We start from the raw sequence: 16359 nt of genomic DNA, 5'->3' as shown, positions 1-16359 counted from the left end.
GCCAGCCTGACATTAGACTTTTCCTTTAAGATATGCTTAAAAAAAATGATGCTTGCCCTATTATTTTCAGGAAAAAGCTTCCCAATCAAAATATTAAATCCAACTAAATATCATTTCTGTGTCATAATAATTAGAATGCCATTCTCAGTAGGGGAAGCTCTTGGAAGCTATATCTTCCCCAATAGCTAATGAATTACTTAAGGATATACTCTGAGAAATTAGAAACAATTCAGAATTTAAGAACTCAAAAGTAGTACTGTAAAGGTATAACAGTGAAAATTGATTAATCTGAGAGTATAACTATTAGTTATGAATGTATTATAAAGCTATCTAAAAAAAGTTTTAAAAAGGGTAACAATTAAATATAATAACATCTGTCTTGGAACCTAAGATTGCATCAAAAGCTTTCGTATGGAAATGGTATTGTTTTGTCCTTAACTTTTAAAATTATAGAAATGCAGAATAATTCTTAAAAACTTGAAGATTACCTATAGCAAAAAACAAAAAACAAAAAATAAAACCCCAAAAAACAAAAAAAGAAATGTATAGCAGACAACAAAACTAGAGCTATTAGACCTTGAGTAATTATCCAATGTTTAAATTGGCTATTTTTTTTTTTTTTTTTAGTAAAAGATATAAATTCCAAGATTACATACTGTAAAGTTACAATAAAACAAAATACTGTGACCAGGTTTATGTTAAAGGTAGGTACACATTCACACGCTTGTGTGTTCACCCAGCAACTCAAACAAAAGTGACAGAATATTAACATCAGATGAAGTACATGTAAAGGTTAAAAACAACAACAACAACAACAACTTTAAGTCATACTTGATGTACTTTCAGCATAACATCAAAAGAGATAACCATAGCCAGAGGACACAAACAATAATAGTGAGGTATAATTTTACTCATATTCTCAGTTTAGTAGGTTAAGTTAGGAAAAATGAGAAAACATTCAGAAGGTCTAAAACACAGGTCATTTCCATATCATGATAATCAGAATGTCATTCTTGGTATGAAAAGCTCATGAAAACTACATCTTCCACAAATACCTAACAAACTACTTAAAACTATACTCTGAGAATCACTTTTGTCACAAATACCCATATTAATCTATAACAAAAATATCATTTTAAAAAAACTTGAAAAGACGTTATCTAACTACAATGTAATAAAACATTTAATTAATAAAAATGTAATAACTTAAAAACTGTTTCCCCAATTATTCAAATCAAAGAGAAAATGAAATAGCGAAAATGAAAATTATAGACTACAAAGTGATGACAGTAACAAGAATGCACACTGAATATAAAAGATGTGGCAAAAGGCACAATAAGAGAGAATGTCACAATTTTAACTGCTTGTCTATTTAAACAACAAAATGTGGCAAATTAAGCACTGACGGCAAGAAATTGGAATACGAACATCAAACATGTCCAAGGAAAACACAATAATAATAATTAATTTAAAAACAGATAAAGGCAGAAATGGCTGAATTAGTTAGGGGAAAACTTCCAATTTAGACCTGCATTGCAAACTAACAAAAGCTATTTCCTGCCCCTCTTGAATTCAACTTTGGAGATGCCAAAAGAGAATAAAGGAACACATATGGGTTCAGGCTCTCAAGCATCAGTTAACAGAGGTACTTCAGGAAGAACAGAGGCACGTCCAGATGTCTAGAAAGCTGAGGATCTGGGGCCGGAGAATATCAGCAACCAGGAATAGGGAACAGCAATTTAGTTAAACTTTAATATTCACATGTTACCTGGGAAGTGTGCATATGGAGGTAAATCAAGAATTACCTATTCTATGCCTGAAGCTGTGACTTCCCAGCTACTAACTTAACCTCTGCTTCATACAGTAGGAACCTTTGGTGCCAGGTGGGAGAAAAATAGTAGTGCCAGAGATATTAGTGAATTAATACCAGAACATCACTGCAATCCCATTATAGTAGGATAAAAAGGAGCATAGGTGAGTTGGAAATAATCATTTTGTAAAAGGCACATCTATAAGTATACTTAACGAAAATTCCTGAAATACAAAAAAAAATAGAGGAGAAGAGGCAGGATATGCTATGGTTACTTGATCAGCTTTATATATTGCTAGATAACTTAAGACTAAGTAAATATAAGTCAGGGTAATAAAATAAAAATATTAACTTTGAAGCAACAGATGAAAATTTGACATATCTAATACAAAGGGAAATAGTTAAAAATCAGAAGAAAACTTGGAAAGTGGAAAATATGAAATAGACAGGCATAAGCTTAACACTAAGATGATAAAAGTAAATGTAAATAAATTACACTCCAATTAACTGACAAAGACTCCCAGAGTAGAATAAAAGTAGGATTGAGGAACATGTTGCCTAAAGGAAACATATTTGAACCAGAAGATATGGAAGGAATGAAAATAAAGAGATGGAAAATACAGATGCTGTGAAGCAAATATAATGCAAAAGAAAGCCAGTGTTGAATTCTCCTACCAAATGAAACAGAAGTTGGTGCAAAATGCTTCATAGGGGACGGAGAGATATTAAAATAAATCAAGAAACTGTAATAATCCTGAACATATATGCAAGCTAACAACAAAGATTCAAAACACATAAAAGTACAACCAATAAAATTATAGAAAGAAATAAACAATGGTAGCTGCTGATTTTAATATACGCTTTTCTGAATTCGTAGATCAAGCAAAGTCTAACCCATATTATAAAAGATATGTGTGTATGTGTTTGCACTATTAATCTTATTTTTATATATGAAAACCATACAAACTTTGCACCCAGACACAAATGTGTGCCATTTGCGTACACAAGGAATATTAAAATTGTTTATGAATCAAGTTATAAAAAGTCTCAAAAATTCTAAACGATAGCTATTACAAATAAAATATATTTTCTGAATAGTGTGCAAGAAAGTTAAGAGCCAATAAGAAAGCATAACAAAATAAAGTTCTACATGTCTGGGGGAAAAAAAAACCCACAGAATAATTCTTGTGTTAAAGAGGAAATAAGACATGACATAAATGACAATGGTATTCTACATGTAAAAAACTGACATGTAGAGAAAGCAATATTCAGAAAAAATATACTTGTCAGAATGTACAACCTATTAAAAATTAATGCCATGCCAGTGGTGCATCTCAGTGGCTTGGGAGACTGAGGCAGGAGGATTGAGAGTTCAGAGAAAACCTTAGCAACTTAGCGAGGCTCTGAGCAAGTCAGTGAGACCCTGTGTCTAAATAAAATATAAAAAATGGGCTGAGGATGTGGCTCAGTGGTAGTGCCCCTAGGTTCAATCTCCATTACCAAAAAAATAATGAGAAAGAAAGAAAGGAAGAAAGGAAGAAAGAAAGATGCTACAACTGATCAAAACAACAACATCAAAAAGAAAGATAGAAAAATGAAGATATTGAAAGGAAACAATAAATTAATTATTTTTTAATTTAAAAAGAAACCACTAGTTATGTCAAATCATGACAGATAAAATTCTGGAAAACAACTAAGAAAGAAGCAAAACTACCCAAATAAGAAAAGAAAGCCTATAAAAGGGTAACTAGAATGCACATGTTATAATATTTCAAAATTATTTTATATAAACAAGTTCATAAATGTAAAAATCTAAATATATAAATTTCTTAAAACCAAGCAAAATATCACAATTGGCACCCCCAAATTTAAAAACTTTAACAGAGTCATAGCTATCATAAAAAGTATCTAAAAACTTCCTCCACAAATGCACAGATGGTTTATATTTGAGTAATAAAAAACTTTTGAGAATAGAAATTTCTCTTATATAAATCATTTTTTTTAAACAAAAGTCATTTATGAAATTAGCAAAATAGGAAAAATTTACTAATCTATATTGAGGCTAACAATCTTTAAGCAGCTTTTGATTAACATACTGTAGTCAGATTTTCTGTTACTTAGCACAGGACACTTAGGAAACTAATAGAGGGTGCCATAAAATTTAAGAAAGGAACAAGAAAAAAAAAAGACTTAAATAGATAAAATCCATAAACTTTAGATTAAAAGATTCAATATGATAAAGTGTTAGTTCTTCACAAATTAACTTACTAGTTTAATCTAATTACAATAAAAATGCAAAGAAAATCATTATTAGGGAATTAAAGAAGGGATCCAAACATTTTCTTGAGTAAGCTAAAAAAAGTAAAGGAATTTTAAAAGAGAAAATTAGATGTATCGGATTTATTCCATCAATGCTCATATGTAATCTAAAAATGTTACACCGAAGAAAAGAGAAAAAAATGGAACACAGTAGGAAGGCACAAAGCAATCCAAAATTATAGACACAAATTCTGTAGACAATAATGCAGCTTTTTGACCAGAGGGGAACAGGCAAATGAGCATTTAAGTGCTGACTAACTTGTCAACTACTTGGAAAAATTAAATTAGGTACATTGTACAATGATTCTTCCGTACATTCCTGATACCATTCATTCATGAAATATTTAACCATGAATTATATGCCAAGAACTGTGTAAAGATACAGTCATGAGCAAAAACAGAGCACTTCAGGGTCTAGTAGGAACATATGTAACAGGCCGAAAGCAGGACTGATGGGGAATATGTCAGCCTAATGAGCTTTGCCTAAGAAATACAACAGGTAATTTTGCTTAAAACAAAATTAAGAGAACCCTGTAACATGAGACTTTGCAAAGACTCCAATACAACATGACCCTTTTCTGTGCATAATCCTCTGAAAAATACTACTATATACAGTATTTGGATGTCTGTGAATTACATAAATAAACTTTTAAGACTGTGATAGTGGCAGCATACAAGATAGAATTGTTATGAAAGAGTGCAACACAATTGTTTCTGAGAGCAATCTCCTGAAGAAATTAAAACAGCACTAAGCTAAATATAAAACAAAACAGAATAAAAGGATTACAAATGAAATGATGTAATATTTGCCTGTTTTTAAGGTTGAGACAAACCTCTAATTCTTATACACCAAAATTAATGGCAAACTATAAGTTCGGCTAAGCAGGCTAGAAATAAATCAGACATAATGTACAGAATGGATCCTGATCATGAAGCTGTCTACACCAAGGTCATCAAAATTTTCTGTTGAGGGGCAGAGAGCAAATAATTTAGGACTTATAGGACACAGAGTCTGCAACAATTCAACTTGTCTGTTGAAGCATGGAATTGGCCACAAACAAATATTAAAGAAATGGGCATGATTGTGTTCAAATGAAACTTTATCTACAAAAAAAGAAAAAACAAGTACAAAAACAAAAACAGGCAATAAACCAGATTTGGCAAATGTTATATTTGCTAACCTCTAATCTGGTCTAGATGAGATAGTTGTCCATATAATGGTGCATACAATATTTTTGGAGCATCGATTCCTTGGCTCAATTCAGAAAATGCAGAGTATAATTTTCCATATCCTATCTCTGATTTTTAGGCCCTGTAGCTCCTATATAAGAATATGAAACATTCTTCAACTCCATTATCTACTAGTGACTAAGGGTCAGACTCACCCAACATTATAAAAGAGCCCTATTAAAGGCTTTTTTACCAGTGCACACTACCATATGTCACTGCCTCCAATACTTGTCAAAATTGTATTGATGCTCAGGGGAGATTTCTTAAAGAACACATGTTCTATAAACTCCATTAGATAACTTATATTCTTAGAACAAATAAGAAAAAAATGCATCTAGATAATAATTCTTCACTCAGCCACTACCTATGAACTTTTCTTTTTCTCCAGTGCTCTTTGACTTGAAGATATCAGTTAATACAGAAGGTCTTTATAAGAAATGAGGAGGTGAGCTGGGAATATGGTTCAGTGGTAAAGCATTTACTAACATGCATGAGGCCCTGAGTTCAACCCTCAGCATCACAAGAAAAAACAAACAAAAAAGAAAGGAAGAGGTGATAAATAATGGCACCTTCATTTTCAACAATGAAGGATGCTCCCCCCAAACAATGAAAGATCAGTTGCTTGAGGCCCTATTCATCACAGTTTCTACTTTACCTGCAGGGGTTCTGAGTAGTTAATTTTAACAAAGAGTTTATGTGATCACATACATATATGCCCACTCAGGATCTTTTCCTGGCCCTTCTCTGACCGCTCCTTTCCTCAGAAGCTGACTTCCACAGACTTTGTATTACCCAAGTTCCCACTGCTGGAGGTGACTATGTGAGGGTGTGGGGATGCTCCCCACCAAGGAAGAGAACAGAATTGGGAAATGGGTATATATCACACTTGCCCAGAGAATGCAGTTTTTAGTAGTGGCTGCATCTTAAAAAGCTGCAGGTGTTCAATGGCCCTCTTTCAAAAAGAGAATCTCTTTCCTTCTCTTTACCCATTAAGCCAAAACATGGTGACAGCTTCCTGCTGTTGCCAGTCCCTATGCATGTCACCATCCCTTGTTAGTTCTATCAACTCTGTTCAAAGTCTGTTCATTAAACTCTTCAATTAAACCCTTTGGGTATGCCATCTGATTCTTATTAGGACTCTATTTTAGGAAAAGAAAGAAAAAAAGAGCCTTTTTAGAAACACTGCCATAGAGGAAAGCTCATCATTGGGGGGAAAAATCTGTACAACTGAAAAAAAAAAAAAAAAAAAAACACAGCTAGAATGTATCATGAATTTGCACACTCTAGTTTGAAATTATGGGCTAGATACATTGCAAGCTGCCACTATGACAAATATCAAGCATTTAAATCAGTGATAATGAAATGAGATCTACTTAAATTTTACTTTGAAATTTGAGACTTAATATAATCTTCTATTAAAAAGTTTCATTGGGAAATTGATTATTCTTAATATTTTATTTGAACAAAAACATACACTAACTAATGAAATAGACACATATAAATATTTTGCAGATCAGTGGCTTACCTCTTTAAACTTGTGACTGAGCTTGCTTGTGTCCAGGTCTGATGGAGAAAACATGTCCTCATTCTCAGGCAGCTCAAAGACTTCAATGGCCATGTCACCACCAGGAAGAACAGGCCCTACCTCATCCTCTTCTTCATCTGTGGCATATTCTCCTGTCTGAAAGTAAGGGGATTTCAGAAATCCAGCTGTCCTTACTCCAGGTGGAGGAGGGTTATTGGAAAACATTTTATAAGAGACATAAAAGATGTCACCAAATGGTAAAAGTGTGTAAGTCAATTTTTAAATTGAGCATGCCTCATGCAGCCAGTGTTATACACAAATGTTAGTTCAAAGATCCAAAGGAACAAGTCTATGCCACATACATGTGCATTTCTAAATATCTGATAGAATCAATAGCCTCTCTAGTATAGCAACAGGATGAATTGATTTTTGATCTGAGCATGTGATGATTTTACTAAATAAAATTACATAGCTAAGGGAAGTAAGTAATTCCTTCAAGTACTCACCCTCCTATGTGAATAAGTCACCCAATATTGGGAGCAAGTTACCCAGTATAGGAAGGAAACAGAGATTGAAGATTCAGAGAGTTTGAAGGAACCTTAATTAAACCTTATAATTGTTAAGTAGATTAACTCTTCTAACCTTTGGAATTGAATCGGTTCTATTTTGTTTGTTAATTACTGTGGTGGTTAACTAATGAACTAGAGGATAAACTGAAGTTTCCAACTCACAGAATGTTCATGCATATAGTTCTGCTTTCACACTACTTTAATAAAACTGAGTATTTGGTCAATATGACATTTTTTTCATGTAAAATTCTACATTTCCAGTTTTTTTTTTTTTTTTTTTTTTGAGAAAGCCAAAGATCTGTCAATTTAGACACATTGTGACATAATAACAACTGGCCAAAGATTGCAGTAATTGCCCCTTTTAGGCAGTCACTCACTTTTTAATACACTAGACTTCCCAAACTCCACATCATTCTGCTGTTAGCTTCACTCTTTTATAACATCTGTGGGTCCCTGTAGGTATTTGAGTACATGACCCCTGGAATAGATGTTCTTCTTTTCTACTAACTTCCTTAACATTATTAGAAAGTAGCTCCTCTCCTGGCAGCATCAGGCTATGAGGCTATAATTCAAAATAAGTGCTTGAAATCTTTATCTTATGATAAAACTTAAAGATAAATCACTGATTCACAAGGTTAAAAAGACCAAGTTCATTTAATTCATCCCTGTTCCTTCAGGTAGTAGTTTAATACATAAAATATAGATAGGAATTCATACTGCCTTCAAAAAAACCTTCATAAAGAGAACCCTGAATGATGCATTCCTTTGATTAACTGGGCTCAGCATTTGCTGTTTTTTCTTGTTGTTATATACTTCATTCTTTGTGCTAAAGCTGCACACGTCCCCTTTCCCTCTTTCCTTCCCCTTTCACACAGTTATTGTCACAGAATATACCTTTGTGTATTGTATTCCCATTTACAAACTTAGAATCATTATTTTACACATTTTCCTACTAAATTATACAGTAAAGAGCTAAGTTACAAGCCAAACCAAAATTACAATAATACTGGATTTTACATTTACCTATATAGTTGCCTTTACCAGTGTTTTTAATTTTTCCTTATGGCTTCAATTCACTGCCTACTGTCTTTGCATCTCAGACTGAAGAACTAACCCCCTTTGATATTTCTTGTAGAGTAGGACTGCTGGTGATGAGCTCCCTCAGCTTTTACTAATAATTTGTCCTTCATTCTTGAAAGATGGTTTTGTCATTTTTGGTGTCTTTTTCTTTCAGGACTTATGTCATCCTACTACCCTTTGGCATCTATGGTTTCTGAAAAGCAATCCGTTGTTAATTTTATGGTGGAGCCTTTGTGATGAGAGGGTAACTTGTCTTTTGTTTCTAAATTCTTTGAGTTTCAACAATTTGACTGAATTGTGTCTCCATGTGGATCTCTTTGTTCATTAGGCTTCCTGATTGTGTATAATAATGTCTTCAAATTGGTTAGTATTCAGCCATTATTCATTAAAATGTTTTTTTTTTCTTCCCCTTCGGTATACATCCCTTTTTTAAACTATGTTTGCACATGAAGGAAATCTGATTATTAACCTCAGTGTAATGATTCTTATTGTCTGGAAGACTATTATTTAATTGCCTCAGACTTCTTTTTTTCAATGAAATTATTTTAGTTTCTCAAGAGGTCAGAATCTCTGTAACTGTCTTTGTAATTGTCCTCTGACTTCTCTCCAAGTTCTTCCAAGTTGTGAAGCTGGAAGAAGGCACAATTTCTACAAATTGGGGGCCACTGACCACAATAAATATATTGCCTCAGTATCCCTCAGTCTCTACTTCTCCACAGAGGCTATTATTATAAAAACCTTGACTTTGGAGGCATTTGTGTAGAGAAGTAAGCTCAGGATCTTTCACATTGAGCAGTGATTTTTTCCAAACTGGTTACAGATTAGTTAGAACTCCCCACCTCCCTGCCCCACCCCACACAAATAAAATCAGAGATGCTTTGACTGAAAGCGGGGAAATAGTTTGAGACTGGGTGTTCCAATCTCAAAGGGTCCTAGAAATTTAGGACCCTTTAGAAACCAATCTGAAAATGTCTAAACTACAAATACAATTTTAAGTGTCTCTGGCACTTGGCAGGGTAAGGTAGCTGAAGATGGGGACTGGTTGGTTCCAAATAGCTTCTATTTGTCAGTACAATTACATTCTACAAATCTTCAAAGGGCTTTAATTTTAGATTTGGTATGGTTCTTATGGTATTCTGTAAATTAATCTATTTCCTATTTATATGTTTTTAAAACCAGCAGGTACTTTGTAAATACTAGTGATGTTAACTAATGGGAATGTGGCATGGTTAGTAAATAAACAATCTCAAGATACTTTGCTAAAAGTTTTCTTGTGGAGGTATAAAAATGTAAAAAATTTTAACCCTATAATCACAACTAGTAGCAAAGCTAAATCTTAGTTTTAAAGCTTAAACTCATATATAAAATTTAGTCCTATATAATCAATTTGATGAGTAGCTGAATGGTTCACGAAAATCTTAAGCTAAAATTTAAAGTCTGACTAAACCATAACAATATGGTACATTTTAAACATGAGCTGAAAAAAAAAATGATTTGATTTGCTTTTGCCAGCTTGAAAATGAATACTTGTTAACTAAGTATGAGTGAATTAATATAAATATGAGACTAGGGTGGGGCCTAACATATAATAAGATCTAACAAATACTTTTTAAATACAAATACAATTGCATTGTACTATCTAGAACTTCCTAAGGAAGTTTTCGTAATATCAAGAAAACAAGCAGTCATTTGTTAAAAAGGTAATATTGTGTTACACACACGTTTTTTTTAAAAACACAGGATTAGGATATATACAACATAGACAATTCTTGCATTTAAGTACAGTTTTGGCCTTATCATCCATATATAATTTATCAAAGTTATCTTGAAATTTTAAAATTATCAAGAATTCTTCTTGCTGCTTCTATTTTTGACTTTTCCAGTTTCTTCTCCTTCCTAGTTCCCAAATTACATGCAACTGTGCCAAAATTCTTATCATTCATTTCATCATTCCATTTACTAATATTTTCTCTTTTCAATTAGCCTTTAAAGTATTCTAAGGGCAAAATATATCTTTTAGTGCTTTGAGTATACTTTTTACTTATTATAGGCTATAGATAATGTTCAAAAACTTTGTTACCATTCCCACCCTGAACAGACTTCAGAATAAAGAGTGCACTTATTATCAATTCTCCTAATCATCTGAAAACAAAAGAGTTACATTTAGTGGACTAAGAATAATAAGTCTTTCAGATTCTGTTTACTGAAAATGAAAATTATTTTTATGGCATGGAATGATAAATTAGCAAATCTCAAAATTAGATTGGATTGAGCCTGTCATTTGTAGAGGAAGATGGACAATGTTGTACAAAAAAAATTGTTACAATTAAGTATTTCCATTCATAGCCAACTCTTTCTACTTTTGGTCAAATTCAAAGTTTTTCAAGGGCAGAAGGAATATCAACAGTGTAGAAGGGACAAAAAAAAGTGCAGAATAAATTTGACAAAATTACTCTATGTGCACACATAAATATATTACAGTGAATTCTACCTTTATGTGTGTTTGTGTGTGTGTGTGTGTTATATATATATAACCAATTTAAAATAAATAAATAAATGGAAAGTAGACCAGTAAAGTAGAATGGAAATATGGGTAAGGAGGAGGGCAAAGAGGGTGGGCATTAGGGATCAATGGAGGAAATTAAATTGCATGCATATATAGTTATGTCAAAATGAACCCAACTACTATGTACAACTACAATGCATCAATAAAAGAAAAAAAATTCAAAATACCAGAGACTCTTGACATTATTTGTCTCAACCTACAAATTTGCTTCCAATGTGTCAAGAATAGTTCTTAGAGTCAAAATACAGATAGTAAATGTTTCATGGCCTATCTACTTTCTTAATTAACATCTTTTACTTTTGAATAGTCCCATGAAAAGGAGAAAAATGAATAACAATCCTTTCATAATTTACTATGTACCCAACATTGTATATTCCCTAACAACTACTTGATATGGATATTAATATGCTATCTTAATTTGAGGAAACTGAGACTCAAGAGACTTTACCAAGAACAATTAGTTAAGGTGTTGAAGCTATATCGAAACATTTCAAAGTCTGTATTCTTTATTCTTTGTTATGCTGCTTCTGATTTATAGAAACTAAAGCTTTGCAGAAAAACAATGTTAAGGATATATTCCTTTCACCTATCCTCAACTCAAAAGCCTGTTTTTGCATAATGCTATTGTGCTAGGAGTCACCTTTCACAATTTGAACATTGTCATTCAATTCATTTGAAGACTTGCACCGTGTTTACTGTCCTCTTTTATTCTATCATGACCCTGAGGCAAGTATATAGAAGTCTCCTTTGAAAGGACAGGGAACAGTAATGGGTGAATAAATTGCAAAATAAAGAGAAGAATCAATGAAAACCAAACATAAACATATTTACACTTACCCTAAATCACAGAATTATTCATTCACTTGCCTATTTTTTAATTGCAGGGCCAAGTTTTCCTCTTGGCTTATGAGTGTCTGCTGACTGATGTTTCACACATTCTCTTATAAAAACCACAACCATAACATATAATCTATAAAAATTTTGCAGTGTCCTTAAAATGGATAAAAATGATTCTAGCAAGAAAAACTGAGTTTTAAATTCCTCTAGATGTTTATGGTGTGCCCTTATCTTTTACATCTCTTTCCCAAACCTAATTTCGTTTAGCTATTTTTTAAAATAATATATCTAGTTTTCATAGATAAAACAATTTTCTTTACATTCACATTACATCAGAGCACTTAATATTTTACTAAATAGCATTATAATAATTGTGCTGACAGATTCCATGTCTTGTAAACACCAAACTTTTGACTGGTGGGAGCAAAAGTGGGTAGATACACCAGGGCCCAAAACACAAGAGTTGGAGGTGTTGGTCTAGGCTTTACAGAAGGAGCATTAAGTATCGGTTGTATTAGTGGGTTAGCGAAGTGGGGGCCAATGAAAGAACCTTGGTTTTGTGGTCACTTCTCTAAGTTCAAATTCCAGCTCTGAGACATTGGAACTGACATTCTAGTCTAGACATTCTAGACTGAAGCTTTGATTTCTGTGTCTATAGAATAAGATAACTTGAAGAAATACTTAGCATAACAAAGTTATCATGAAATTAAATTAGAGAGCGCCTGTAAAGTGCTTAGCACAAGACCTGGAACATGATAGGAGCTCAAAATAATTAATTGCTGCTGTTGCTGAAACGGTGACACACCAGAGCCTTTCCAGTCCCTATCTTGTAACTGGATGTTTGCTAAGCTTTGGTCTCAAAAATATAATTCTGCAGAAGATCTCGATGCATGCATCTTTTTAAAGCAAATTGGTCATTCTGAAGTAAAACTTTCCTTTCATTAAAGCAGCTCCTCTTATATTCCCAGTTCTTCAACAAATACTAGATTCTACCAACCCTGCCCCCTGGGAAACCTCCATGTATCCATGCTCCTCATTGCCCAGCCTCCACCCACCAGAGTGGTCCAAGGTGAATATCCCTCTTCATTGGAAAATCCTATGAAGCTCCTACTCTTAAGACTTTCATAATCTGCTCTTTTATGTTCCCACTGTATGCCTTATATCACTAATAACACTTTGAAGTTTTTATATCTTTTTCCCATCAACTTCTTTCATCTAAGAGCTCCTGGAGGCCACGAGGTATGATGTATCCCTGCAATCCCAGCATGGCTAGGGCACTGTTTGGCATGTAGTGGGCACTGAACAAATGTTTACTGAATAAATAAATTAAGACAGTTGCAGCCACATCTGCACAGTACGGCAGAGCCCGATTTTCCTGTTAATCTCAGCCTTTCAGTATGAAATATAGTGAAACGCAGCTGCAGCTGGGACCTAAATGACCCTTTGGGGGATTTTCTCTTGTTGTTAGGTTCAACCATTAGCAGTAATTTTTGCTGCAGCAATGTTTGCTCTGGTAAATTCAGGGAAACCAAATGATGCTAATCATAAAAATAGCCTTAATTGTGCAGTTTTTGTGGGAATTTGTTTACAGAATATGAATATGGTTATATATATTTTTCAGACTCAGTTCTCAGAGAATAGAGAGAGCTGCTTCTTTTCTGGAGGAGAAAGATCACAAACTAAGATGTTAAGGTTTAAAATTCCTCACTGTGCACCAACTATCCAAATGGCTTTTGGCAAAAGCATCCCTTTTTCTGCAAAGGAATCTCTTTTTCCACTATTTGTCAGTGACTTTTTTGTATATGCCCTAACTCTGTAATGTCTGGCCATGATATCTCTTTGAATGTTGTCTGCTCACCTATAAAATAGAAATAATAACACTTTATTCATGAGGTTGCTATGAGAATTTACAATAGTGACATATTCAAAGAGCTCATCACAGTGCCTAGAACATGCTAGATAACTATATGACTTGAGAACTAGGATTGTTTTCATCACCCCTTATTTCTCCAAGACAATGCCATAAGTAGCGCAACAAATAAGAGCACAGGCTTTGGGGCTCGAGAGACTAGGTCTCCAAAAGAGAAAAGACTCAATGTTGCAGAGGCATTATAGTGAGCGTGCTACTTATTTTGTATTTTTATAGTCTCTGCTTCTATAAAATAGTATAAAAGATACCAACCCCATAGGATATTGAAAGGTTTTAAAGAACTAAATACACAAAATATTTAATGTCTAGCTTTTCATATGCATTTATTTCACTTCCATTTATCATGCCATTCAAAATTTCTTGTCGATCTTTTGTTCTCAAAATGTATCTGGATTTTCACTCCATTCTTACCATGTTATCTTCCAAGTAAAGAAACAGCTGAACTCCATATCTAGATTACGCATGGGCCCTCTGTTTCCTGCCTTCGTGGTAACACTGCTTACAAATTATTCTTCCTAAAATTCTAGAGGTTAGACCTGCCAATACATCTTTCCAACTATCCAAACTCATGTTTTCCTTCTTAAATGTTTTTCTAGCAGTTGTGTTAAACAGTTCATAAATTAGCATTTTATAGTATTTCAGGGCTTTCTTTAATTTTTAATCCCCTTCCTTTTAGAAAGCATACTCCAAAAACAGGAACAATATTTCCTTCAATGGTAGACAGATGCTAAAATGACCCCCTCCTGCTTATTCATGCTCTTGTAAATTCCTTCCCCTTGAGTGTAGGATGGACCTAGAAACTCACTTATAACAACCAGAATACAATAAACGTATTTCTGAAATGAGTGTACACAAAGATGTGGACTTGCATTTCATCAGGCTCTTGCTCTGTCTGAGCCCTCACTATTGGAAAGCAAACTGCCATATTGTGAGGATGAAGAGGCCCATGTTACACACTACAGGGAACTGAGGTTTCTGGCCAACAGCCAGCAAGAACCTGAGGCCTGCCAACAGTCACATGAAGGATCTTGGAAGTGGATCTTTTGAGTTTTGCCAACAGCTGTGAGCAAACTTGGAAGCAAATCTTCTCCCAATTGAACATTTAGATGACCACAATTCTGGCTGACGCTTTATTTGTAGCCTTGGGAGGGATTCTGAATCAGAGGCACCACTTAAACTGACTCACAGATAATGTAAGGTATAAGTATTTCTTAACTTACTATGTTTTAGTGGTAATTTGTTATACAGCAATAGAAGGTGGGTACTGTCATAACAAATACACACACACACACACACACACACACAGAAGTGACTTTGGAAACAGGTAGTAAACAAAGGCTAAAAGGATTGTGAAGAGTGCATTAGAGCAAGCCTAACCTGCCTTGAACAGATTGTTAGTGGAAATCTGGAAGGTGAAGTACTTATTATATAGTGGTAGAAAGCTAAGCAACATTATCAGAAAGCAGGAAATGTTCCTAGTGAACTGCTAATCTCACTAAGTGAATTTCCAAAGTGTTGAAGGTACTGCCATTTTTCTCAATGCTTATGGTAAAATGTGAGAGACATGGATAGAATGAGCATACTATCAAACAGAAAGGAACTAAGACTTGATGGTTTTGAAAGTTTTAAAAATATAAGTCTAAAATTTTAAAAAATGGCTTTCAAACAACGTTCAAGTCTGAGATACTGCTAGGAGAACAAAGTATAAAAGCAGAGGGCAAGATCAAAAATATTAAGAATTCTGAAATTAGGAAACCCCAACTTTATATAGTGGGGAGTAAGAAAGACTCTTACTGCCCTTAAGAGAGACACTATCTCTGTTTTCCAAGGCTATTCATCATACTAATATCACCAAAAAGATAATCTGAAACAAAGGCCATCCATGCCTCTGACATGCAGAGGACAGATCCATGGGGAATGGTCTCTCAACATTATCCACGCTCATATCTACATTGTTTATGGCTTGTGGTAAATTTTCTCATGAGTTTAACACTCCTATGGCCACACTGATCATTGAGACCTAGGACATCCAGAACTAAATCCATTTAGACAATCTCACAGCACGTAATTAAAATTACTATGAATAGGACTCCAACCAGCAGAATTAGTCCAACTTGCAGTGCTGGGATCAACTATATTTCCTAGCCTCCCAGAACCAACTGGTTAAAGAAGCCCCATCAGAGTCTAGCATCTCTCCATAACCTTCTGTACTGACTTTTCCACTTGGCTTAAGGGATTATTCTAAGTGCAACAGGATGTATCACTGAACACACAGGGTTACTTTTGGGGATACAAGGAAGAAGCTTAGGGTCTAGAGCAGTTCTGTTTTCTAGAAAAACTCTAGTCAGCAAGTTGAGGCTGATATGAGTGCCTTCTAGGATCTAGGCAGTGCAGCTGATCACATTCCCTCAGTTAGAAATAAATTCTGCACTACCTTGTCTAGTTAAATTAGTACAATCATAAGGATCATTATTATCAATTATTCCTTAGGAA

The 16359-nt window shown here is 34.0% G+C and overlaps 1 protein-coding gene across 4 annotated transcripts in view; it reads right to left on the bottom strand.

Moving 5' to 3' along the window:
* Positions 1–16359, bottom strand: part of Ppp1r9a (protein phosphatase 1 regulatory subunit 9A) — a 304758-nt gene that overhangs the window by 59241 nt on the left and 229158 nt on the right. For all 4 annotated transcript variants that reach the window (XM_027955448.2, XM_071612431.1, XM_071612439.1 and 1 more), the window contains one exon: positions 6885–7040. In XM_027955448.2, coding sequence (XP_027811249.2) covers positions 6885–7040 — 156 coding nt within the window. The remainder of the gene's footprint in view (positions 1–6884; positions 7041–16359) is intronic.

This window comes from Marmota flaviventris, chromosome 1, assembly GCF_047511675.1.
Source record: "Marmota flaviventris isolate mMarFla1 chromosome 1, mMarFla1.hap1, whole genome shotgun sequence".
NCBI classification, from domain to species: domain Eukaryota; kingdom Metazoa; phylum Chordata; class Mammalia; order Rodentia; family Sciuridae; genus Marmota; species Marmota flaviventris.
This window is presented reverse-complemented; position numbering and strand designations above follow the sequence as displayed.